The following is a 24,206-nucleotide window of genomic DNA, read 5'->3' as shown; positions in this document are numbered from 1 at the left end:
AGGTGCCTGAGGGTCAACAGCTGCAGCAGGTGCCTGTGGGTCAATAGCTGCAGCAGGTGTTTGAGGGTCAACAGCTGCAGCTGGTGCCTGAGGGTCAACAGCTGCAGCAGGTGCCTGAGGGTCAACACCTGCAGCAGGTGCCTGTGGGTCAACACCTGCAGCAGGTGCCAGTGGGTCAACAGCTGCAGAAGTGCCTGTGTGTCAACAGCTGCAACAGGTGCCTGAGGGTCAACAGCTGCAACAGGTGCCTGAGGGTCAACAGCTGCAGCAGGTGACTGTGGGTCAACACCTGCAGCAGGTGCCTGATGGTCAACCGCTGCAGCAGGTGCCTGAGGGTCAACACCTGCAGCAGGTGCCTGAGGGTCAACAGCTGCAGCAGGTGACTGTGGGTCAACACCTGCAGCAGGTGCCAGTGGGTCAACAGCTGCAGAAGGGCCTGTGGGTCAACACCTGCTGCAGGTGCCTGAGGGTCAACACCTGCAGCATGGTGCCTGAGGGTCAACACCTGCAGCAGATGCCAGTGGGTCAACAGCTGCAGAAGTGCCTGTGGGTCAACACCTGCTGCAGGTGCCTGAGGGACAACACCTGCAGCAGGTGCCTGAGGGTCAACAGCTGCAGCAGGTGACTGTTGGTCAACAGCTGCAGCAGGTGCCTGAGGGTCAACAGCGGCAGCAGGTGACTGTGGGTCAACACCTGCAGCAGGTGCCTGATGGTCAACAGCTGCAGCACTTGCCTGAGTGTCAACAGCTGCAGCAGGTGCCTGAGTGTCAACAGCTGCAGCAGGTGCCTGAGGGTCAACAGCTGCAGCAGGTGCCTGTGGGTCAAAATCTGCAGCAGGTGTCTGAGGGTCAACAGCTGCAGCTGGTGCCTGAGGGTCAACAGCTGCAGCAGGTGCCTAAGGGTCAACACCTGCAGCAGGTGCCTGTGGGTCAACAGCTGCATAAATGCCTGTGGGTCAACAGCTGCAACAGGTGCCTGAGGGACAACAGCTGCAACAGGTGCCTGAGGGTCAACAGCTGCAGCAGGTGCCTGAGGGTCAACACCTGCAGCAGATGCCTGAGGGTCAACAGCTGCAGCAGGTGAGTCTGGGTCAACACATGCAGCAGATGCCTGTGGGTCAACAGCTGCAGCAGGTGCCTGAGGGTCAACAGAGGCAGCAGGTGACTGTGGGTCAACACCTGCAGCAGGTGCCTGATGGTCAACCGCTGCAGCAGGTGCCTGAGGGTCAACACCTGCAGCAGGTGCCTGAGGGTCAACAGCTGCAGCAGGTGATTGTGGGTCAACACCTGCAGCAGGTGCCAGTGGGTCAACAGCTGCAAAAGTGCCTGTGGGTCAACACCTGCAGCAGGTGCCTGAGGGTCAACACCTGCAGCAGGTGCCTGAGGCTCAACAGCTGCAGCAGGTGACTGTGGGTCAACACCTGCAGCATGTGCCTGAGGGTCAACACCTGCAGCAGGTGCCTGAGGGTCAACAGCTGCAGCAGGTGCCTGTGGGTCAATAGCTGCAGCAGGTGTCTGAGGGTCAACAGCTGCAGCTGGTGCCTGAGGGTCAACAGCTGCAGCAGGTGCCTAAGGGTCAACACCTGCAGCAGGTGCCTGTGGGTCAACACCTGCAGCAGGTGCCAGTGGGTCAACAGCTGCATAAGTGCCTGTGGGTCAACAGCTGCAACAGGTGCCTGAGGGTCAACAGCTGCAACAGGTGCCTGAGGGTCAACAGCTGCAGCAGGTGCACGAGGTTCACCACCTGCAGCAGATGCCTGAGGGTCAACAGCTGCAGCAGGTGAGTCTGGGTCAACACATGCAGCAGATGCCTCTGGGTCAACAGCTGCATAAGTGCCTGTGGGTCAACAGCTGCAACAGGTGCCTGAGGGTCAACAGCTGCAACAGGTGCCTGAGGGTCAACAGCTGCAGCAGGTGCACGAGGTTCACCACCTGCAGCAGATGCCTGAGGGTCAACAGCTGCAGCAGGTGAGTCTGGGTCAACACATGCAGCAGATGCCTGTGGGTCAACAGCTGCAGCAGGTGCCTGAGGGTCAACAGCGGCAGCAGGTGACTGTGGGTCAACACCTGCAGCAGGTGCCTGATGGTCAACCGCTGCAGCAGGTGCCTGAGGGTCAACACCTGCAGCAGGTGCCTGAGGGTCAACAGCTGCAGCAGGTGACTGTGGGTCAACACCTGCAGCAGGTGCCAGTGGGTCAACAGCTGCAGAAGTGCCTGTGGGTCAACACCTGCAGCAGGTGCCTGAGGGTCAACACCTGCAGCAGGTGCCTGAGGGTCAACAGCTGCAGCAGGTGACTGTGGGTCAAAACCTGCAGCATGTGCCTGAGGGTCAACACCTGCAGCAGGTGCCTGAGGGTCAACAGCTGCAGCGAGTGACTGTGGGTCAACAGCTGCAGCAGGTGCCAGTGGGTCAACAGCTGGAGCAGGTGCCTGTGGGTCAACAGCTGCAACAGGTGCCTGAGGGTCAACAGCTGCAGCAGGTGCCTGAATGTCAAAAGCTGCAGCAGGTGCCTGAGGGTCAACAGCTGCAGCAGGTTCCTGAGGGTCAACAGCTGCAGCAGGTGCCTGAGTGTCAACAGCTGCAGCAGGTGCCTGAGTGTCAACAGCTGCAGCAGGTGCCTGAGTGTCAACAGCTGCAGCAGGTGCCTGAGGGTCAACAGCTGCAGCAGGTGCCTGTGGGTCAATAGCTGCAGCAGGTGTTTGAGGGTCAACAGCTGCAGCTGGTGCCTGAGGGTCAACAGCTGCAGCAGGTGCCTGAGGGTCAACAGCTGCAGCAGGTGCCTGTGGGTCAATAGCTGCAGCAGGTGTTTGAGGGTCAACAGCTGCAGCTGGTGCCTGAGGGTCAACAGCTGCAGCAGGTGCCTGAGGGTCAACACCTGCAGCAGGTGCCTGTGGGTCAACACCTGCAGCAGGTGCCAGTGGGTCAACAGCTGCAGAAGTGCCTGTGTGTCAACAGCTGCAACAGGTGCCTGAGGGTCAACAGCTGCAACAGGTGCCTGAGGGTCAACAGCTGCAGCAGGTGACTGTGGGTCAACACCTGCAGCAGGTGCCTGATGGTCAACCGCTGCAGCAGGTGCCTGAGGGTCAACACCTGCAGCAGGTGCCTGAGGGTCAACAGCTGCAGCAGGTGACTCTGGGTCAACACCTGCAGCAGGTGCCAGTGGGTCAACAGCTGCAGAAGGGCCTGTGGGTCAACACCTGCTGCAGGTGCCTGAGGGTCAACACCTGCAGCAGGTGCCTGAGGGTCAACACCTGCAGCAGATGCCAGTGGGTCAACAGCTGCAGAAGTGCCTGTGGGTCAACACCTGCTGCAGGTGCCTGAGGGACAACACCTGCAGCAGGTGCCTGAGGGTCAACAGCTGCAGCAGGTGACTGTTGGTCAACAGCTGCAGCAGGTGCCTGAGGGTCAACAGCGGCAGCAGGTGACTGTGGGTCAACACCTGCAGCAGGTGCCTGATGGTCAACCGCTGCAGCAGGTGCCTGAGGGTCAACACCTGCAGCAGGTGCCTGAGGGTCAACAGCTGCAGCAGGTGCCTGAAAGTCAACAGCTGCAGCACTTGCCTGAGTGTCAACAGCTGCAGCAGGTGCCTGAGTGTCAACAGCTGCAGCAGGTGCCTGAGGGTCAACAGCTGCAGCAGGTGCCTGTGGGTCAAAAGCTGCAGCAGGTGTCTGAGGGTCAACAGCTGCAGCTGGTGCCTGAGGGTCAACAGCTGCAGCAGGTGCCTAAGGGTCAACACCTGCAGCAGGTGCCTGTGGGTCAACAGCTGCATAAGTGCCTGTGGGTCAACAGCTGCAACAGGTGCCTGAGGGACAACAGCTGCAACAGGTGCCTGAGGGTCAACAGCTGCAGCAGGTGCCTGAGGGTCAACACCTGCAGCAGATGCCTGAGGGTCAACAGCTGCAGCAGGTGAGTCTGGGTCAACACATGCAGCAGATGCCTGTGGGTCAACAGCTGCAGCAGGTGCCTGAGGGTCAACAGAGGCAGCAGGTGACTGTGGGTCAACACCTGCAGCAGGTGCCTGATGGTCAACCGCTGCAGCAGGTGCCTGAGGGTCAACACCTGCAGCAGGTGCCTGAGGGTCAACAGCTGCAGCAGGTGACTGTGGGTCAACACCTGCAGCAGGTGCCAGTGGGTCAACAGCTGCAAAAGTGCCTGTGGGTCAACACCTGCAGCAGGTGCCTGAGGGTCAACACCTGCAGCAGGTGCCTGAGGCTCAACAGCTGCAGCAGGTGACTGTGGGTCAACACCTGCAGCATGTGCCTGAGGGTCAACACCTGCAGCAGGTGCCTGAGGGTCAACAGCTGCAGCAGGTGCCTGTGGGTCAATAGCAGCAGCAGGTGTCTGAGGGTCAACAGCTGCAGCTGGTGCCTGAGGGTCAACAGCTGCAGCAGGTGCCTAAGGGTCAACACCTGCAGCAGGTGCCTGTGGGTCAACACCTGCAGCAGGTGCCAGTGGGTCAACAGCTGCAGAAGTGCCTGTGGGTCAACACCTGCAGCAGGTGCCTGAGGGTCAACACCTGCAGCAGGTGCCTGAGGGTCAACAGCTGCAGCAGGTGACTGTGGGTCAAAACCTGCAGCATGTGCCTGAGGGTCAACACCTGCAGCAGGTGCCTGAGGGTCAACAGCTGCAGCGGGTGACTGTGGGTCAACAGCTGCAGCAGGTGCCAGTGGGTCAACAGCTGCAGCAGGTGCCTGTGGGTCAACAGCTGCAACAGGTGCCTGAGGATCAACAGCTGCAGCAGGTGCCTGAATGTCAAAAGCTGCAGCAGATGCCTGAGGGTCAAAAGCTGCAGCAGGTTCCTGAGGGTCAACAGCTGCAGCAGGTGCCTGAGTGTCAACAGCTGCAGCAGGTGCCTGAGTGTCAACAGCTGCAGCAGGTGCCTGAGTGTCAACAGCTGCAGAAGGTGCCTGAGGGTCAACAGCTGCAGCAGGAGCCTGTGGGTCAATAGCTGCAGCAGGTGTCTGAGGGTCAACAGCTGCAGCTGGTGCCTGAGGGTCAACAGCTGCAGCAGGTGCCTGAGGGTCAACACCTGCAGCAGGTGCCTGTGGGTCAACACCTGCAGCAGGTGCCAGTGGGTCAACAGCTGCAGAAGTGCCCGTGTGTCAACAGCTGCAACAGGTGCCTGAGGGTCAACAGCTGCAACAGGTGCTTGAGGGTCAACAGCTGCAGCAGGTGACTGTGGGTCAACACCTGCAGCAGGTGCCTGATGGTCAACCGCTGCAGCAGGTGCCTGAGGGTCAACACCTGCAGCAGGTGCCTGAGGGTCAACAGCTGCAGCAGGTGACTGTGGGTCAACACCTGCAGCAGGTGCCAGTGGGTCAACAGCTGCAGAAGTGCCTGTGGGTCAACACCTGCTGCAGGTGCCTGAGGGTCAACACCTGCAGCAGGTGCCTGAGGGTCAACACCTGCAGCAGGTACCAGTGGGTCAACAGCTGCAGAAGTGCCTGTGGGTCAACACCTGCTGCAGGTGCCTGAGGGACAACACCTGCAGCAGGTGCCTGAGGGTCAACAGCTGCAGCAGGTGACTGTGGGTCAACAGCTGCAGCAGGTGCCTGAGGGTCAACAGCGGCAGCAGGTGACTGTGGGTCAACACCTGCAGCAGGTGCCTGATGGTCAACCGCTGCAGCAGGTGCCTGAGGGTCAACACCTGCAGCAGGTGCCTGAGGGTCAACAGCTGCAGCAGGTGACTGTGGGTCAACACCTGCAGCAGGTGCCAGTGGGTCAACAGCTGCAGAAGTGCCTGTGGGTCAACACCTGCTGCAGGTGACTGAGGGTCAACACCTCCAGCAGGTGCCTGAGGGTCAACAGCTGCAGCAGGTGACTGTGGGTCAACACCTGCAGCATGTGCCTGAGGGTCAACACCTGCAGCAGGTGCCTGAGGGTCAACAGCTGCAGCAGGTGACTGTGGGTCAACAACTGCAGCAGGTGACTGAGGGTCAACAGCTGCAGCAGGTGAGTGTGGGTCAACAGCTGCAACAGGTGCCTGAGGGTCAACAGCTGCAACAGGTGCCTGAGGGTCAACAGCTGCAGCAGGTGCATGAATGTCAAAAGCTGCAGCAGGTGCCTGAGGGTCAACAGCTGCAGCAGGTGCATGAGGGTCAACAGCTGCAGCAGGTGCCTGAAAGTCAACAGCTGCAGCAGGTGCCTGAGGGTCAACAGCTGCAGCGGGTGACTGTGGGTCAACAGCTGCAGCAGGTGCCAGTGGGTCAACAGCTGCCGCAGGTGAGTGTGGGTCAACAGCTGCAACAGGTGCCTGAGGGTCAACAGCTGCAACAGGTGCCTGAGGGTCAACAGCTGCAGCAGGTGCCTGAATGTCAAAAGCTGCAGCAGGTGCCTGAGGGTCAACAGCTGCAGCAGGTGCCTGAGGGTCAACAGCTGCAGCAGGTGCCTGAAAGTCAACAGCTGCAGCAGGTGCCTGAGTGTCAACAGCTGCAGCAGGTGCCTGAGTGTCAACAGCTGCAGCAGGTGCCTGAGGGTCAACAGCTGCAGCAGGTGCCTGTGGGTCAATAGCTGCAGCAGGTGTCTGAGGGTCAACAGCTGCAGCTGGTGCCTGAGGGTCAACAGCTGCAGCAGGTGCCTAAGGGTCAACACCTGCAGCAGGTGCCTGTGGGTCAACACCTGCAGCAGGTGCCAGTGGGTCAACAGCTGCATAAGTGCCTGTGGGTCAACAGCTGCAACAGGTGCCTGAGGGTCAACAGCTGCAACAGGTGCCTGAGGGTCAACAGCTGCAGCAGGTGCACGAGGTTCACCACCTGCAGCAGATGCCTGAGGGTCAACAGCTGCAGCAGGTGAGTCTGGGTCAACACATGCAGCAGATGCCTGTGGGTCAACAGCTGCATAAGTGCCTGTGGGTCAACAGCTGCAACAGGTGCCTGAGGGTCAACAGCTGCAACAGGTGCCTGAGGGTCAACAGCTGCAGCAGGTGCACGAGGTTCACCACCTGCAGCAGATGCCTGAGGGTCAACAGCTGCAGCAGGTGAGTCTGGGTCAACACATGCAGCAGATGCCTGTGGGTCAACAGCTGCAGCAGGTGCCTGAGGGTCAACAGCGGCAGCAGGTGACTGTGGGTCAACACCTGCAGCAGGTGCCTGATGGTCAACCGCTGCAGCAGGTGCCTGAGGGTCAACACCTGCAGCAGGTGCCTGAGGGTCAACAGCTGCAGCAGGTGACTGTGGGTCAACACCTGCAGCAGGTGCCAGTGGGTCAACAGCTGCAGAAGTGCCTGTGGGTCAACACCTGCAGCAGGTGCCTGAGGGTCAACACCTGCAGCAGGTGCCTGAGGGTCAACAGCTGCAGCAGGTGACTGTGGGTCAAAACCTGCAGCATGTGCCTGAGGGTCAACACCTGCAGCAGGTGCCTGAGGGTCAACAGCTGCAGCGGGTGACTGTGGGTCAACAGCTGCAGCAGGTGCCAGTGGGTCAACAGCTGGAGCAGGTGCCTGTGGGTCAACAGCTGCAACAGGTGCCTGAGGGTCAACAGCTGCAGCAGGTGCCTGAATGTCAAAAGCTGCAGCAGGTGCCTGAGGGTCAACAGCTGCAGCAGGTTCCTGAGGGTCAACAGCTGCAGCAGGTGCCTGAGTGTCAACAGCTGCAGCAGGTGCCTGAGTGTCAACAGCTGCAGCAGGTGCCTGAGTGTCAACAGCTGCAGCAGGTGCCTGAGGGTCAACAGCTGCAGCAGGTGCCTGTGGGTCAATAGCTGCAGAAGGTGTTTGAGGGTCAACAGCTGCAGCTGGTGCCTGAGGGTCAACAGCTGCAGCAGGTGCCTGAGGGTCAACACCTGCAGCAGGTGCCTGTGGGTCAACACCTGCAGCAGGTGCCAGTGGGTCAACAGCTGCAGAAGTGCCTGTGTGTCAACAGCTGCAACAGGTGCCTGAGGGTCAACAGCTGCAACAGGTGCCTGAGGGTCAACAGCTGCAGCAGGTGACTGTGGGTCAACACCTGCAGCAGGTGCCTGATGGTCAACCGCTGCAGCAGGTGCCTGAGGGTCAACACCTGCAGCAGGTGCCTGAGGGTCAACAGCTGCAGCAGGTGACTGTGGGTCAACACCTGCAGCAGGTGCCAGTGGGTCAACAGCTGCAGAAGGGCCTGTGGGTCAACACCTGCTGCAGGTGCCTGAGGGTCAACACCTGCAGCAGGTGCCTGAGGGTCAACACCTGCAGCAGATGCCAGTGGGTCAACAGCTGCAGAAGTGCCTGTGGGTCAACACCTGCTGCAGGTGCCTGAGGGACAACACCTGCAGCAGGTGCCTGAGGGTCAACAGCTGCAGCAGGTGACTGTTGGTCAACAGCTGCAGCAGGTGCCTGAGGGTCAACAGCGGCAGCAGGTGACTGTGGGTCAACACCTGCAGCAGGTGCCTGATGGTCAACCGCTGCAGCAGGTGCCTGAGGGTCAACACCTGCAGCAGGTGCCTGAGGGTCAACAGCTGCAGCAGGTGCCTGAAAGTCAACAGCTGCAGCACTTGCCTGAGTGTCAACAGCTGCAGCAGGTGCCTGAGTGTCAACAGCTGCAGCAGGTGCCTGAGGGTCAACAGCTGCAGCAGGTGCCTGTGGGTCAAAAGCTGCAGCAGGTGTCTGAGGGTCAACAGCTGCAGCTGGTGCCTGAGGGTCAACAGCTGCAGCAGGTGCCTAAGGGTCAACACCTGCAGCAGGTGCCTGTGGGTCAACAGCTGCATAAGTGCCTGTGGGTCAACAGCTGCAACAGGTGCCTGAGGGACAACAGCTGCAACAGGTGCCTGAGGGTCAACAGCTGCAGCAGGTGCCTGAGGGTCAACACCTGCAGCAGATGCCTGAGGGTCAACAGCTGCAGCAGGTGAGTCTGGGTCAACACATGCAGCAGATGCCTGTGGGTCAACAGCTGCAGCAGGTGCCTGAGGGTCAACAGAGGCAGCAGGTGACTGTGGGTCAACACCTGCAGCAGGTGCCTGATGGTCAATCGCTGCAGCAGGTGCCTGAGGGTCAACACCTGCAGCAGGTGCCTGAGGGTCAACAGCTGCAGCAGGTGACTGTGGGTCAACACCTGCAGCAGGTGCCAGTGGGTCAACAGCTGCAAAAGTGCCTGTGGGTCAACACCTGCAGCAGGTGCCTGAGGGTCAACACCTGCAGCAGGTGCCTGAGGCTCAACAGCTGCAGCAGGTGACTGTGGGTCAACACCTGCAGCATGTGCCTGAGGGTCAACACCTGCAGCAGGTGCCTGAGGGTCAACAGCTGCAGCAGGTGCCTGTGGGTCAATAGCTGCAGCAGGTGTCTGAGGGTCAACAGCTGCAGCTGGTGCCTGAGGGTCAACAGCTGCAGCAGGTGCCTAAGGGTCAACACCTGCAGCAGGTGCCTGTGGGTCAACACCTGCAGCAGGTGCCAGTGGGTCAACAGCTGCATAAGTGCCTGTGGGTCAACAGCTGCAACAGGTGCCTGAGGGTCAACAGCTGCAGCAGGTGCCTGTGGGTCAATAGCTGCAGAAGGTGTTTGAGGGTCAACACCTGCAGCAGGTGCACGAGGTTCACCACCTGCAGCAGATGCCTGAGGGTCAACAGTTGCAGCAGGTGCACGAGGTTCACCACCTGCAGCAGATGCCTGAGGGTCAACAGCTGCAGCAGGTGAGTCTGGGTCAACACATGCAGCAGATGCCTGTGGGTCAACAGCTGCATAAGTGCCTGTGGGTCAACAGCTGCAACAGGTGCCTGAGGGTCAACAGCTGCAACAGGTGCCTGAGGGTCAACAGCTGCAGCAGGTGCACGAGGTTCACCACCTGCAGCAGATGCCTGAGGGTCAACAGCTGCAGCAGGTGAGTCTGGGTCAACACATGCAGCAGATGCCTGTGGGTCAACAGCTGCAGCAGGTGCCTGAGGGTCAACAGCGGCAGCAGGTGACTGTGGGTCAACACCTGCAGCAGGTGCCTGATGGTCAACCGCTGCAGCAGGTGCCTGAGGGTCAACAGCTGCAGCAGGTGCCTGAATGTCAAAAGCTGCAGCAGGTGCCTGAGGGTCAACAGCTGCAGCAGGTTCCTGAGGGTCAACAGCTGCAGCAGGTGCCTGAGTCTCAACAGCTGCAGCAGGTGCCTGAGTGTCAACAGCTGCAGCAGGTGCCTGAGTGTCAACAGCTGCAGCAGGTGCCTGAGGGTCAACAGCTGCAGCAGGTGCCTGTGGGTCAATAGCTGCAGAAGGTGTTTGAGGGTCAACAGCTGCAGCTGGTGCCTGAGGGTCAACAGCTGCAGCAGGTGCCTGAGGGTCAACACCTGCAGCAGGTGCCTGTGGGTCAACACCTGCAGCAGGTGCCAGTGGGTCAACAGCTGCAGAAGTGCCTGTGTGTCAACAGCTGCAACAGGTGCCTGAGGGTCAACAGCTGCAGCAGGTGCCTGAGGGTCAACAGCTGCAGCAGGTGACTGTGGGTCAACACCTGCAGCAGGTGCCTGATGGTCAACCGCTGCAGCAGGTGCCTGAGGGTCAACACCTGCAGCAGGTGCCTGAGGGTCAACAGCTGCAGCAGGTGACTGTGGGTCAACACCTGCAGCAGGTGCCAGTGGGTCAACAGCTGCAGAAGGGCCTGTGGGTCAACACCTGCTGCAGGTGCCTGAGGGTCAACACCTGCAGCAGGTGCCTGAGGGTCAACACCTGCAGCAGATGCCAGTGGGTCAACAGCTGCAGAAGTGCCTGTGGGTCAACACCTGCTGCAGGTGCCTGAGGGACAACACCTGCAGCAGGTGCCTGAGGGTCAACAGCTGCAGCAGGTGACTGTTGGTCAACAGCTGCAGCAGGTGCCTGAGGGTCAACAGCGGCAGCAGGTGACTGTGGGTCAACACCTGCAGCAGGTGCCTGATGGTCAACCGCTGCAGCAGGTGCCTGAGGGTCAACACCTGCAGCAGGTGCCTGAGGGTCAACAGCTGCAGCAGGTGCCTGAAAGTCAACAGCTGCAGCACTTGCCTGAGTGTCAACAGCTGCAGCAGGTGCCTGAGTGTCAACAGCTGCAGCAGGTGCCTGAGGGTCAACAGCTGCAGCAGGTGCCTGTGGGTCAAAAGCTGCAGCAGGTGTCTGAGGGTCAACAGCTGCAGCTGGTGCCTGAGGGTCAACAGCTGCAGCAGGTGCCTAAGGGTCAACACCTGCAGCAGGTGCCTGTGGGTCAACAGCTGCATAAGTGCCTGTGGGTCAACAGCTGCAACAGGTGCCTGAGGGACAACAGCTGCAACAGGTGCCTGAGGGTCAACAGCTGCAGCAGGTGCCTGAGGGTCAACACCTGCAGCAGATGCCTGAGGGTCAACAGCTGCAGCAGGTGAGTCTGGGTCAACACATGCAGCAGATGCCTGTGGGTCAACAGCTGCAGCAGGTGCCTGAGGGTCAACAGAGGCAGCAGGTGACTGTGGGTCAACACCTGCAGCAGGTGCCTGATGGTCAACCGCTGCAGCAGGTGCCTGAGGGTCAACACCTGCAGCAGGTGCCTGAGGGTCAACAGCTGCAGCAGGTGACTGTGGGTCAACACCTGCAGCAGGTGCCAGTGGGTCAACAGCTGCAAAAGTGCCTGTGGGTCAACACCTGCAGCAGGTGCCTGAGGGTCAACACCTGCAGCAGGTGCCTGAGGCTCAACAGCTGCAGCAGGTGACTGTGGGTCAACACCTGCAGCATGTGCCTGAGGGTCAACACCTGCAGCAGGTGCCTGAGGGTCAACAGCTGCAGCAGGTGCCTGTGGGTCAATAGCTGCAGCAGGTGTCTGAGGGTCAACAGCTGCAGCTGGTGCCTGAGGGTCAACAGCTGCAGCAGGTGCCTAAGGGTCAACACCTGCAGCAGGTGCCTGTGGGTCAACACCTGCAGCAGGTGCCAGTGGGTCAACAGCTGCATAAGTGCCTGTGGGTCAACAGCTGCAACAGGTGCCTGAGGGTCAACAGCTGCAGCAGGTGCCTGTGGGTCAATAGCTGCAGAAGGTGTTTGAGGGTCAACACCTGCAGCAGGTGCACGAGGTTCACCACCTGCAGCAGATGCCTGAGGGTCAACAGTTGCAGCAGGTGCACGAGGTTCACCACCTGCAGCAGATGCCTGAGGGTCAACAGCTGCAGCAGGTGAGTCTGGGTCAACACATGCAGCAGATGCCTGTGGGTCAACAGCTGCATAAGTGCCTGTGGGTCAACAGCTGCAACAGGTGCCTGAGGGTCAACAGCTGCAACAGGTGCCTGAGGGTCAACAGCTGCAGCAGGTGCACGAGGTTCACCACCTGCAGCAGATGCCTGAGGGTCAAAAGCTGCAGCAGGTGAGTCTGGGTCAACACATGCAGCAGATGCCTGTGGGTCAACAGCTGCAGCAGGTGCCTGAGGGTCAACAGCGGCAGCAGGTGACTGTGGGTCAACACCTGCAGCAGGTGCCTGATGGTCAACCGCTGCAGCAGGTTCCTGAGGGTCAACACCTGCAGCAGGTGCCTGAGGGTCAACAGCTGCAGCAGGTGACTGTGGGTCAACACCTGCAGCAGGTGCCAGTGGGTCAACAGCTGCAGAAGTGCCTGTGGGTCAACACCTGCAGCAGGTGCCTGAGGGTCAACACCTGCAGCAGGTGCCTGAGGGTCAACAGCTGCAGCAGGTGACTGTGGGTCAAAACCTGCAGCATGTGCCTGAGGGTCAACACCTGCAGCAGGTGCCTGAGGGTCAACAGCTGCAGCGGGTGACTGTGGGTCAACAGCTGCAGCAGGTGCCAGTGGGTCAACAGCTGGAGCAGGTGCCTGTGGGTCAACAGCTGCAACAGGTGCCTGAGGGTCAACAGCTGCAGCAGGTGCCTGAATGTCAAAAGCTGCAGCAGGTGCCTGAGGGTCAACAGCTGCAGCAGGTTCCTGAGGGTCAACAGCTGCAGCAGGTGCCTGAGTGTCAACAGCTGCAGCAGGTGCCTGAGTGTCAACAGCTGCAGCAGGTGCCTGAGTGTCAACAGCTGCAGCAGGTGCCTGAGGGTCAACAGCTGCAGCAGGTGCCTGTGGGTCAATAGCTGCAGCAGGTGTTTGAGGGTCAACAGCTGCAGCTGGTGCCTGAGGGTCAACAGCTGCAGCAGGTGCCTGAGGGTCAACACCTGCAGCAGGTGCCTGTGGGTCAACACCTGCAGCAGGTGCCAGTGGGTCAACAGCTGCAGAAGTGCCTGTGTGTCAACAGCTGCAACAGGTGCCTGTGGGTCAACAGCTGCAACAGGTGCCTGAGGGTCAACAGCTGCAGCAGGTGACTGTGGGTCAACACCTGCAGCAGGTGCCTGATGGTCAACCGCTGCAGCAGGTGCCTGAGGGTCAACACCTGCAGCAGGTGCCTGAGGGTCAACAGCTGCAGCAGGTGACTGTGGGTCAACACCTGCAGCAGGTGCCAGTGGGTCAACAGCTGCAGAAGGGCCTGTGGGTCAACACCTGCTGCAGGTGCCTGAGGGTCAACACCTGCAGCAGGTGCCTGAGGGTCAACACCTGCAGCAGATGCCAGTGGGTCAACAGCTGCAGAAGTGCCTGTGGGTCAACACCTGCTGCAGGTGCCTGAGGGACAACACCTGCAGCAGGTGCCTGAGGGTCAACAGCTGCAGCAGGTGACTGTTGGTCAACAGCTGCAGCAGGTGCCTGAGGGTCAACAGCGGCAGCAGGTGACTGTGGGTCAACACTTGCAGCAGGTGCCTGATGGTCAACCGCTGCAGCAGGTGCCTGAGGGTCAACACCTGCAGCAGGTGCCTGAGGGTCAACAGCTGCAGCAGGTGCCTGAAAGTCAACAGCTGCAGCACTTGCCTGAGTGTCAACAGCTGCAGCAGGTGCCTGAGTGTCAACAGCTGCAGCAGGTGCCTGAGGGTCAACAGCTGCAGCAGGTGCCTGTGGGTCAAAAGCTGCAGCAGGTGTCTGAGGGTCAACAGCTGCAGCTGGTGCCTGAGGGTCAACAGCTGCAGCAGGTGCCTAAGGGTCAACACCTGCAGCAGGTGCCTGTGGGTCAACAGCTGCATAAGTGCCTGTGGGTCAACAGCTGCAACAGGTGCCTGAGGGACAACAGATGCAACAGGTGCCTGAGGGTCAACAGCTGCAGCAGGTGCCTGAGGGTCAACACCTGCAGCAGATGCCTGAGGGTCAACAGCTGCAGCAGGTGAGTCTGGGTCAACACATGCAGCAGATGCCTGTGGGTCAACAGCTGCAGCAGGTGCCTGAGGGTCAACAGAGGCAGCAGGTGACTGTGGGTCAACACCTGCAGCAGGTGCCTGATGGTCAACCGCTGCAGCAGGTGCCTGAGGGTCAACACCTGCAGCAGGTGCCTGAGGGTCAACAGCTGCAGCAGGTGACTGTGGGTCAACACCTGCAGCAGGTGCCAGTGGGTCAACAGCTGCAAAAGTGCCTGTGGGTCAACACCTGCAGCAGGTGCCTGAGGGTCAACACCTGCAGCAGGTGCCTGAGGCTCAACAGCTGCAGCAGGTGACTGTGGGTCAACACCTGCAGCATGTGCCTGAGGGTCAACACCTGCAGCAGGTGCCTGAGGGTCAACAGCTGCAGCAGGTGCCTGTGGGTCAATAGCTGCAGCAGGTGTCTGAGGGTCAACAGCTGCAGCTGGTGCCTGAGGGTCAACAGCTGCAGCAGGTGCCTAAGGGTCAACACCTGCAGCAGGTGCCTGTGGGTCAACACCTGCAGCAGGTGCCAGTGGGTCAACAGCTGCAGAAGTGCCTGTGGGTCAACATCTGCAGCAGGTGCCTGAGGGTCAACACCTGCAGCAGGTGCCTGAGGGTCAACAGCTGCAGCAGGTGACTGTGGGTCAAAACCTGCAGCATGTGCCTGAGGGTCAACACCTGCAGCAGGTGCCTGAGGGTCAACAGCTGCAGCGGGTGACTGTGGGTCAACAGCTGCAGCAGGTGCCAGTGGGTCAACAGCTGCAGCAGGTGCCTGTGGGTCAACAGCTGCAACAGGTGCCTGAGGGTCAACAGCTGCAGCAGGTGCCTGAATGTCAAAAGCTGCAGCAGATGCCTGAGGGTCAAAAGCTGCAGCAGGTTCCTGAGGGTCAACAGCTGCAGCAGGTGCCTGAGTGTCAACAGCTGCAGCAGGTGCCTGAGTGTCAACAGCTGCAGCAGGTGCCTGAGTGTCAACAGCTGCAGAAGGTGCCTGAGGGTCAACAGCTGCAGCAGGAGCCTGTGGGTCAATAGCTGCAGCAGGTGTCTGAGGGTCAACAGCTGCAGCTGGTGCCTGAGGGTCAACAGCTGCAGCAGGTGCCTGAGGGTCAACACCTGCAGCAGGTGCCTGTGGGTCAACACCTGCAGCAGGTGCCAGTGGGTCAACAGCTGCAGAAGTGCCCGTGTGTCAACAGCTGGAACAGGTGCCTGAGGGTCAACAGCTGCAACAGGTGCTTGAGGGTCAACAGCTGCAGCAGGTGACTGTGGGTCAACACCTGCAGCAGGTGCCTGATGGTCAACCGCTGCAGCAGGTGCCTGAGGGTCAACACCTGCAGCAGGTGCCTGAGGGTCAACAGCTGCAGCAGGTGACTGTGGGTCAACACCTGCAGCAGGTGCCAGTGGGTCAACAGCTGCAGAAGTGCCTGTGGGTCAACACCTGCTGCAGGTGCCTGAGGGTCAACACCTGCAGCAGGTGCCTGAGGGTCAACACCTGCAGCAGGTGCCTGAGGGTCAACAGCTGCAGCAGGTGACTGTGGGTCAACACCTGCAGCAGGTGCCAGTGGGTCAACAGCTGCAGAAGTGCCTGTGGGTCAACACCTGCAGCAGGTGCCTGAGGGTCAACACCTGCAGCAGGTGCCTGAGGGTCAACAGCTGCAGCAGGTGACTGTGGGTCAAAACCTGCAGCATGTGCCTGAGGGTCAACACCTGCAGCAGGTGCCTGAGGGTCAACAGCTGCAGCGGGTGACTGTGGGTCAACAGCTGCAGCAGGTGCCAGTGGGTCAACAGCTGGAGCAGGTGCCTGTGGGTCAACAGCTGCAACAGGTGCCTGAGGGTCAACAGCTGCAGCAGGTGCCTGAATGTCAAAAGCTGCAGCAGGTGCCTGAGGGTCAACAGCTGCAGCAGGTTCCTGAGGGTCAACAGCTGCAGCAGGTTCCTGAGGGTCAACAGCTGCAGCAGGTGCCTGAGTGTCAACAGCTGCAGCAGGTGCCTGAGTGTCAACAGCTGCAGCAGGTGCCTGAGGGTCAACAGCTGCAGCAGGTGCCTGTGGGTCAATAGCTGCAGCAGGTGTTTGAGGGTCAACAGCTGCAGCTGGTGCCTGAGGGTCAACAGCTGCAGCAGGTGCCTGAGGGTCAACACCTGCAGCAGGTGCCTGTGGGTCAACACCTGCAGCAGGTGCCAGTGGGTCAACAGCTGCAGAAGTGCCTGTGTGTCAACAGCTGCAACAGGTGCCTGTGGGTCAACAGCTGCAACAGGTGCCTGAGGGTCAACAGCTGCAGCAGGTGACTGTGGGTCAACACCTGCAGCAGGTGCCTGATGGTCAACCGCTGCAGCAGGTGCCTGAGGGTCAACACCTGCAGCAGGTGCCTGAGGGTCAACAGCTGCAGCAGGTGACTGTGGGTCAACACCTGTAGCAGGTGCCAGTGGGTCAACAGCTGCAGAAGGGCCTGTGGGTCAACACCTGCTGCAGGTGCCTGAGGGTCAACACCTGCAGCAGGTGCCTGAGGGTCAACACCTGCAGCAGATGCCAGTGGGTCAACAGCTGCAGAAGTGCCTGTGGGTCAACACCTGCTGCAGGTGCCTGAGGGACAACACCTGCAGCAGGTGCCTGAGGGTCAACAGCTGCAGCAGGTGACTGTTGGTCAACAGCTGCAGCAGGTGCCTGAGGGTCAACAGCGGCAGCAGGTGACTGTGGGTCAACACTTGCAGCAGGTGCCTGATGGTCAACCGCTGCAGCAGGTGCCTGAGGGTCAACACCTGCAGCAGGTGCCTGAGGGTCAACAGCTGCAGCAGGTGCCTGAAAGTCAACAGCTGCAGCACTTGCCTGAGTGTCAACAGCTGCAGCAGGTGCCTGAGTGTCAACAGCTGCAACAGGTGCCTGAGGGTCAACAGCTGCAGCAGGTGCCTGTGGGTCAAAAGCTGCAGCAGGTGTCTGAGGGTCAACAGCTGCAGCTGGTGCCTGAGGGTCAACAGCTGCAGCAGGTGCCTAAGGGTCAACACCTGCAGCAGGTGCCTGTGGGTCAACAGCTGCATAAGTGCCTGTGGGTCAACAGCTGCAACAGGTGCCTGAGGGACAACAGCTGCAACAGGTGCCTGAGGGTCAACAGCTGCAGCAGGTGCCTGAGGGTCAACACCTGCAGCAGATGCCTGAGGGTCAACAGCTGCAGCAGGTGAGTCTGGGTCAACACATGCAGCAGATGCCTGTGGGTCAACAGCTGCAGCAGGTGCCTGAGGGTCAACAGAGGCAGCAGGTGACTGTGGGTCAACACCTGCAGCAGGTGCCTGATGGTCAACCGCTGCAGCAGGTGCCTGAGGGTCAACACCTGCAGCAGGTGCCTGAGGGTCAACAGCTGCAGCAGGTGACTGTGGGTCAACACCTGCAGCAGGTGCCAGTGGGTTAACAGCTGCAAAAGTGCCTGTGGGTCAACACCTGCAGCAGGTGCCTGAGGGTCAACACCTGCAGCAGGTGCCTGAGGCTCAACAGCTGCAGCAGGTGACTGTGGGTCAACACCTGCAGCATGTGCCTGAGGGTCAACACCTGCAGCAGGTGCCTGAGGGTCAACAGCTGCAGCAGGTGCCTGTGGGTCAATAGCTGCAGCAGGTGTCTGAGGGTCAACAGCTGCAGCTGGTGCCTGAGGGTCAACAGCTGCAGCAGGTGCCTAAGGGTCAACACCTGCAGCAGGTGCCTGTGGGTCAACACCTGCAGCAGGTGCCAGTGGGTCAACAGCTGCAGAAGTGCCTGTGGGTCAACATCTGCAGCAGGTGCCTGAGGGTCAACACCTGCAGCAGGTGCCTGAGGGTCAACAGCTGCAGCAGGTGACTGTGGGTCAAAACCTGCAGCATGTGCCTGAGGGTCAACACCTGCAGCAGGTGCCTGAGGGTCAACAGCTGCAGCGGGTGACTGTGGGTCAACAGCTGCAGCAGGTGCCAGTGGGTCAACAGCTGCAGCAGGTGCCTGTGGGTCAACAGCTGCAACAGGTGCCTGAGGGTCAACAGCTGCAGCAGGTGCCTGAATGTCAAAAGCTGCAGCAGATGCCTGAGGGTCAAAAGCTGCAGCAGGTTCCTGAGGGTCAACAGCTGCAGCAGGTGCCTGAGTGTCAACAGCTGCAGCAGGTGCCTGAGTGTCAACAGCTGCAGCAGGTGCCTGAGTGTCAACAGCTGCAGAAGGTGCCTGAGGGTCAACAGCTGCAGCAGGAGCCTGTGGGTCAATAGCTGCAGCAGGTGTCTGAGGGTCAACAGCTGCAGCTGGTGCCTGAGGGTCAACAGCTGCAGCAGGTGCCTGAGGGTCAACACCTGCAGCAGGTGCCTGTGGGTCAACACCTGCAGCAGGTGCCAGTGGGTCAACAGCTGCAGAAGTGCCCGTGTGTCAACAGCTGGAACAGGTGCCTGAGGGTCAACAGCTGCAACAGGTGCTTGAGGGTCAACAGCTGCAGCAGGTGACTGTGGGTCAACACCTGCAGCAGGTGCCTGATGGTCAACCGCTGCAGCAGGTGCCTGAGGGTCAACACCTGCAGCAGGTGCCTGAGGGTCAACAGCTGCAGCAGGTGACTGTGGGTCAACACCTGCAGCAGGTGCCAGTGGGTCAACAGCTGCAGAAGTGCCTGTGGGTCAACACCTGCTGCAGGTGCCTGAGGGTCAACACCTGCAGCAGGTGCCTGAGGGTCAACACCTGCAGCAGGTACCAGTGGGTCAACAGCTGCAGAAGTGCCTGTGGGTCAACACCTGCTGCTGGTGCCTGAGGGACAACACCTGCAGCAGGTGCCTGAGGGTCAACAGCTGCAGCAGGTGACTGTGGGTCAACAGCTGCAGCAGGTGCCTGAGGGTCAACAGCGGCAGCAGGTGACTGTGGGTCAACACCTGCAGCAGGTGCCTGATGGTCAACCGCTGCAGCAGGTGCCTGAGGGTCAACACCTGCAGCAGGTGCCTGAGGGTCAACACCTGCAGCAGGTACCAGTGGGTCAACAGCTGCAGAAGTGCCTGTGGGTCAACACCTGCTGCAGGTGCCTGAGGGACAACACCTGCAGCAGGTGCCTGAGGGTCAACAGCTGCAGCAGGTGACTGTGGGTCAACAGCTGCAGCGGGTGCCTGAGGGTCAACAGCGGCAGCAGGTGACTGTGGGTCAACACCTGCAGCAGGTGCCTGATGGTCAACCGCTGCAGCAGGTGCCTGAGGGTCAACACCTGCAGCAGGTGCCTGAGGGTCAACAGCTGCAGCAGGTGACTGTGGGTCAACACCTGCAGCAGGTGCCAGTGGGTCAACAGCTGCAGAAGTGCCTGTGGGTCAACACCTGCTGCAGGTGACTGAGGGTCAACACCTCCAGCAGGTGCCTGAGGGTCAACAGCTGCAGCAGGTGACTGTGGGTCAACACCTGCAGCATGTGCCTGAGGGTCAACACCTGCAGCAGGTGCCTGAGGGTCAACAGCTGCAGCAGGTGACTGTGGGTCAACAACTGCAGCAGGTGACTGAGGGTCAACAGCTGCAGCAGGTGAGTGTGGGTCAACAGCTGCAACAGGTGCCTGAGGGTCAACAGCTGCAACAGGTGCCTGAGGGTCAACAGCTGCAGCAGGTGCATGAATGTCAAAAGCTGCAGCAGGTGCCTGAGGGTCAACAGCTGCAGCAGGTGCATGAGGGTCAACAGCTGCAGCAGGTGCCTGAAAGACAACAGCTGCAGCAGGTGCCTGAGGGTCAACAGCTGCAGCGGGTGACTGTGGGTCAACAGCTGCAGCAGGTGCCAGTGGGTCAACAGCTGCAGCAGGTGAGTGTGGGTCAACAGCTGCAACAGGTGCCTGAGGGTCAACAGCTGCAACAGGTGCCTGAGGGTCAACAGCTGCAGCAGGTGCCTGAATGTCAAAAGCTGCAGCAGGTGCCTGAGGGTCAACAGCTGCAGCAGGTGCCTGAGGGTCAACAGCTGCAGCAGGTGCCTGAAAGTCAACAGCTGCAGCAGGTGCCTGAGTGTCAACAGCTGCAGCAGGTGCCTGAGTGTCAACAGCTGCAGCAGGTGCCTGAGGGTCAACAGCTGCAGCAGGTGCCTGTGGGTCAATAGCTGCAGCAGGTGTCTGAGGGTCAACAGCTGCAGCTGGTGCCTGAGGGTCAACAGCTGCAGCAGGTGCCTAAGGGTCAACACCTGCAGCAGGTGCCTGTGGGTCAACACCTGCAGCAGGTGCCAGTGGGTCAACAGCTGCATAAGTGCCTGTGGGTCAACAGCTGCAACAGGTGCCTGAGGGTCAACAGCTGCAACAGGTGCCTGAGGGTCAACAGCTGCAGCAGGTGCACGAGGTTCACCACCTGCAGCAGATGCCTGAGGGTCAACAGCTGCAGCAGGTGAGTCTGGGTCAACACATGCAGCAGATGCCTGTGGGTCAACAGCTGCATAAGTGCCTGTGGGTCAACAGCTGCAACAGGTGCCTGAGGGTCAACAGCTGCAACAGGTGCCTGAGGGTCAACAGCTGCAGCAGGTGCACGAGGTTCACCACCTGCAGCAGATGCCTGAGGGTCAACAGCTGCAGCAGGTGAGTCTGGGTCAACACATGCAGCAGATGCCTGTGGGTCAACAGCTGCAGCAGGTGCCTGAGGGTCAACAGCGGCAGCAGGTGACTGTGGGTCAACACCTGCAGCAGGTGCCTGATGGTCAACCGCTGCAGCAGGTGCCTGAGGGTCAACACCTGCAGCAGGTGCCTGAGGGTCAACAGCTGCAGCAGGTGACTGTGAGTCAACACCTGCAGCAGGTGCCAGTGGGTCAACAGCTGCAGAAGTGCCTGTGGGTCAACACCTGCAGCAGGTGCCTGAGGGTCAACACCTGCAGCAGGTGCCTGAGGGTCAACAGCTGCAGCAGGTGACTGTGGGTCAAAACCTGCAGCATGTGCCTGAGGGTCAACACCTGCAGCAGGTGCCTGAGGGTCAACAGCTGCAGCGGGTGACTGTGGGTCAACAGCTGCAGCAGGTGCCAGTGGGTCAACAGCTGGAGCAGGTGCCTGTGGGTCAACAGCTGCAACAGGTGCCTGAGGGTCAACAGCTGCAGCAGGTGCCTGAATGTCAAAAGCTGCAGCAGGTGCCTGAGGGTCAACAGCTGCAGCAGGTTCCTGAGGGTCAACAGCTGCAGCAGGTGCCTGAGTGTCAACAGCTGCAGCAGGTGCCTGAGTGTCAACAGTGCAGCAGGTGCCTGAGTGTCAACAGCTGCAGCAGGTGCCTGAGGGTCAACAGCTGCAGCAGGTGCCTGTGGGTCAATAGCTGCAGCAGGTGTTTGAGGGTCAACAGCTGCAGCTGGTGCCTGAGGGTCAACAGCTGCAGCAGGTGCCTGAGGGTCAACACCTGCAGCAGGTGCCTGTGGGTCAACACCTGCAGCAGGTGCCAGTGGGTCAACAGCTGCAGAAGTGCCTGTGTGTCAACAGCTGCAACAGGTGCCTGAGGGTCAACAGCTGCAACAGGTGCCTGAGGGTCAACAGCTGCAGCAGGTGACTGTGGGTCAACACCTGCAGCAGGTGCCTGATGGTCAACCGCTGCAGCAGGTGCCTGAGGGTCAACACCTGCAGCAGGTGCCTGAGGGTCAACAGCTGCAGCAGGTGACTGTGGGTCAACACCTGCAGCAGGTGCCAGTGGGTCAACAGCTGCAGAAGGGCCTGTGGGTCAACACCTGCTGCAGGTGCCTGAGGGTCAACACCTGCAGCAGGTGCCTGAGGGTCAACACCTGCAGCAGATGCCAGTGGGTCAACAGCTGCAGAAGTGCCTGTGGGTCAACACCTGCTGCAGGTGCCTGAGGGACAACACCTGCAGCAGGTGCCTGAGGGTCAACAGCTGCAGCAGGTGACTGTTGGTCAACAGCTGCAGCAGGTGCCTGAGGGTCAACAGCGGCAGCAGGTGACTGTGGGTCAACACCTGCAGCAGGTGCCTGATGGTCAACCGCTGCAGCAGGTGCCTGAGGGTCAACACCTGCAGCAGGTGCCTGAGGGTCAACAGCTGCAGCAGGTGACTGTGGGTCAACACCTGCAGCAGGTGCCAGTGGGTCAACAGCTGCAGAAGTGCCTGTGGGTCAATACCTGCTGCAGGTGACTGAGGGTCAACACCTCCAGCAGGTGCCTGAGGGTCAACAGCTGCAGCAGGTGACTGTGGGTCATCACCTGCAGCATGTGCCTGAGGGTCAACACCTGCAGCAGGTGCCTGAGGGTCAACAGCTGCAGCAGGTGACTGTGGGTCAACAACTGCAGCAGGTGACTGAGGGTCAACAGCTGCAGCAGGTGAGTGTAGGTCAACAGCTGCAACAGGTGCCTGAGGGTCAACAGCTGCAACAGGTGCCTGAGGGTCAACAGCTGCAGCAGGTGCCTGAATGTCAAAAGCTGCAGCAGGTGCCTGAGGGTCAACAGCTGCAGCAGGTGCCTGAGGGTCAACAACTGCAGCAGGTGCCTGAAAGTCAACAGCTGCAGCAGGTGCCTGAGTGTCAACAGCTGCAGCAGGTGCCTGAGTGTCAACAGCTGCAGCAGGTGCCTGAGGGTCAACAGCTGCAGCAGGTGCCAGTGGGTCAACAGCTGCAGCAGGTGCCTGTGGGTCAATAGCTGCAGCAGGTGTCTGAGGGTCAACAGCTGCAGCTGGTGCCTGAGGGTCAACAGCTGCAGCAGGTGCCTAAGGGTCAACACCTGCAGCAGGTGCCTGTGGGTCAACACCTGCAGCAGGTGCCAGTGGGTCAACAGCTGCATAAGTGCCTGTGGGTCAACAGCTGCAACAGGTGCCTGAGGGTCAACAGCTGCAACAGGTGCCTGAGGGTCAACAGCTGCAGCAGGTGCACGAGGTTCACCACCTGCAGCAGATGCCTGAGGGTCAACAGCTGCAGCAGGTGAGTCTGGGTCAACACATGCAGCAGATGCCTGTGGGTCAACAGCTGCAGCAGGTGCCTGAGGGTCAACAGCGGCAGCAGGTGACTGTGGGTCAACACCTGCAGCAGGTGCCTGATGGTCAACCGCTGCAGCAGGTGCCTGAGGGTCAACACCTGCAGCAGGTGCCTGAGGGTCAACAGCTGCAGCAGGTGACTGTGGGTCAACACCTGCAGCAGGTGCCTGAGGGTCAACACCTGCAGCAGGTGCCTGAGGGTCAACAGCTGCAGCAGGTGACTGTGGGTCAACAACTGCAGCAGGTGACTGAGGGTCAACAGCTGCAGCAGGTGAGTGTGGGTCAACAGCTGCAACAGGTGCCTGAGGGTCAACAGCTGCAACAGGTGCCTGAGGGTCAACAGCTGCAGCAGGTGCCTGAATGTCAAAAGCTGCAGCAGGTGCCTGAGGGTCAACAGCTGCAGCAGGTGCCTGAGGGTCAACAGCTGCAGCAGGTGCCTGAAAGTCAACAGCTGCAGCAGGTGCCTGAGTGTCAACAGCTGCAGCAGGTGCCTGAGTGTCAACAGCTGCAGCAGGTGCCTGAGGGTCAACAGCTGCAGCAGGTGACTGTGGGTCAACACCTGCAGCAGGTGCCTGAGGGTCAACACCTGCAGCAGGTGCCTGAGGGTCAACAGCTGCAGCAGGTGACTGTGGGTCAACAACTGCAGCAGGTGACTGAGGGTCAACAGCTGCAGCAGGTGAGTGTGGGTCAACAGCTGCAACAGGTGCCTGAGGGTCAACAGCTGCAACAGGTGCCTGAGGGTCAACAGCTGCAGCAGGTGCCTGAATGTCAAAAGCTGCAGCAGGTGCCTGAGGGTCAACAGCTGCAGCAGGTGCCTGAGGGTCAACAGCTGCAGCAGGTGCCTGAAAGTCAACAGCTGCAGCAGGTGCCTGAGTGTCAACAGCTGCAGCAGGTGCCTGAGTGTCAACAGCTGCAGCAGGTGCCTGAGTGTCAACAGCTGCAGCAGGTGCCTGAGGGTCAACAGCTGCAGCAGGTGCCAGTGGGGCAACAGCTGCAGCAGGTGCCTGTGGGTCAATAGCTGCAGCAGGTGTCTGAGGGTCAACAGCTGCAGCTGGTGCCTGAGGGTCAACAGCTGCAGCAGGTGCCTAAGGGTCAACACCTGCAGCAGGTGCCTGTGGGTCAACACCTGCAGCAGGTGCCAGTGGGTCAACAGCTGCATAAGTGCCTGTGGGTCAACAGCTGCAACAGGTGCCTGAGGGTCAACAGCTGCAACAGGTGCCTGAGGGTCAACAGCTGCAGCAGGTGCACGAGGTTCACCACCTGCA

At 60.2% G+C, this 24,206-nt stretch overlaps 1 protein-coding gene across 1 annotated transcript in view; it reads right to left on the bottom strand.

The window, feature by feature from the left end:
• LOC138352071 (protein AHNAK2-like) overlaps nucleotides 1-22,187 on the bottom strand; it is a 98,916-nt gene extending 76,729 nt beyond the window's left edge. The window contains exons 1-12 of the mRNA XM_069304255.1: nucleotides 22,098-22,187; nucleotides 19,581-19,715; nucleotides 18,020-18,343; nucleotides 14,843-15,166; nucleotides 13,888-14,115; nucleotides 12,123-12,311; nucleotides 11,827-12,069; nucleotides 10,078-10,212; nucleotides 9,377-9,619; nucleotides 7,628-7,762; nucleotides 5,984-6,118; nucleotides 4,692-5,015 (exon numbers count right to left, since the gene is read on the bottom strand). Of these exons, the coding sequence (XP_069160356.1) occupies nucleotides 4,692-5,015; nucleotides 5,984-6,118; nucleotides 7,628-7,762; nucleotides 9,377-9,619; nucleotides 10,078-10,212; nucleotides 11,827-12,069; nucleotides 12,123-12,311; nucleotides 13,888-14,115; nucleotides 14,843-15,166; nucleotides 18,020-18,343; nucleotides 19,581-19,715; nucleotides 22,098-22,187 (2,505 nt within the window). The remainder of the gene's footprint in view (nucleotides 1-4,691; nucleotides 5,016-5,983; nucleotides 6,119-7,627; nucleotides 7,763-9,376; nucleotides 9,620-10,077; nucleotides 10,213-11,826; nucleotides 12,070-12,122; nucleotides 12,312-13,887; nucleotides 14,116-14,842; nucleotides 15,167-18,019; nucleotides 18,344-19,580; nucleotides 19,716-22,097) is intronic.
• Between the last annotated feature and the right edge of the window lie 2,019 nt (nucleotides 22,188-24,206).

This window comes from Procambarus clarkii, chromosome 52, assembly GCF_040958095.1.
Source record: "Procambarus clarkii isolate CNS0578487 chromosome 52, FALCON_Pclarkii_2.0, whole genome shotgun sequence".
Classification (NCBI taxonomy): domain Eukaryota; kingdom Metazoa; phylum Arthropoda; class Malacostraca; order Decapoda; family Cambaridae; genus Procambarus; species Procambarus clarkii.
The sequence above is the reverse complement of the archived record's forward strand: the minus strand, read 5'-3'. Positions and strand labels throughout refer to the sequence as shown.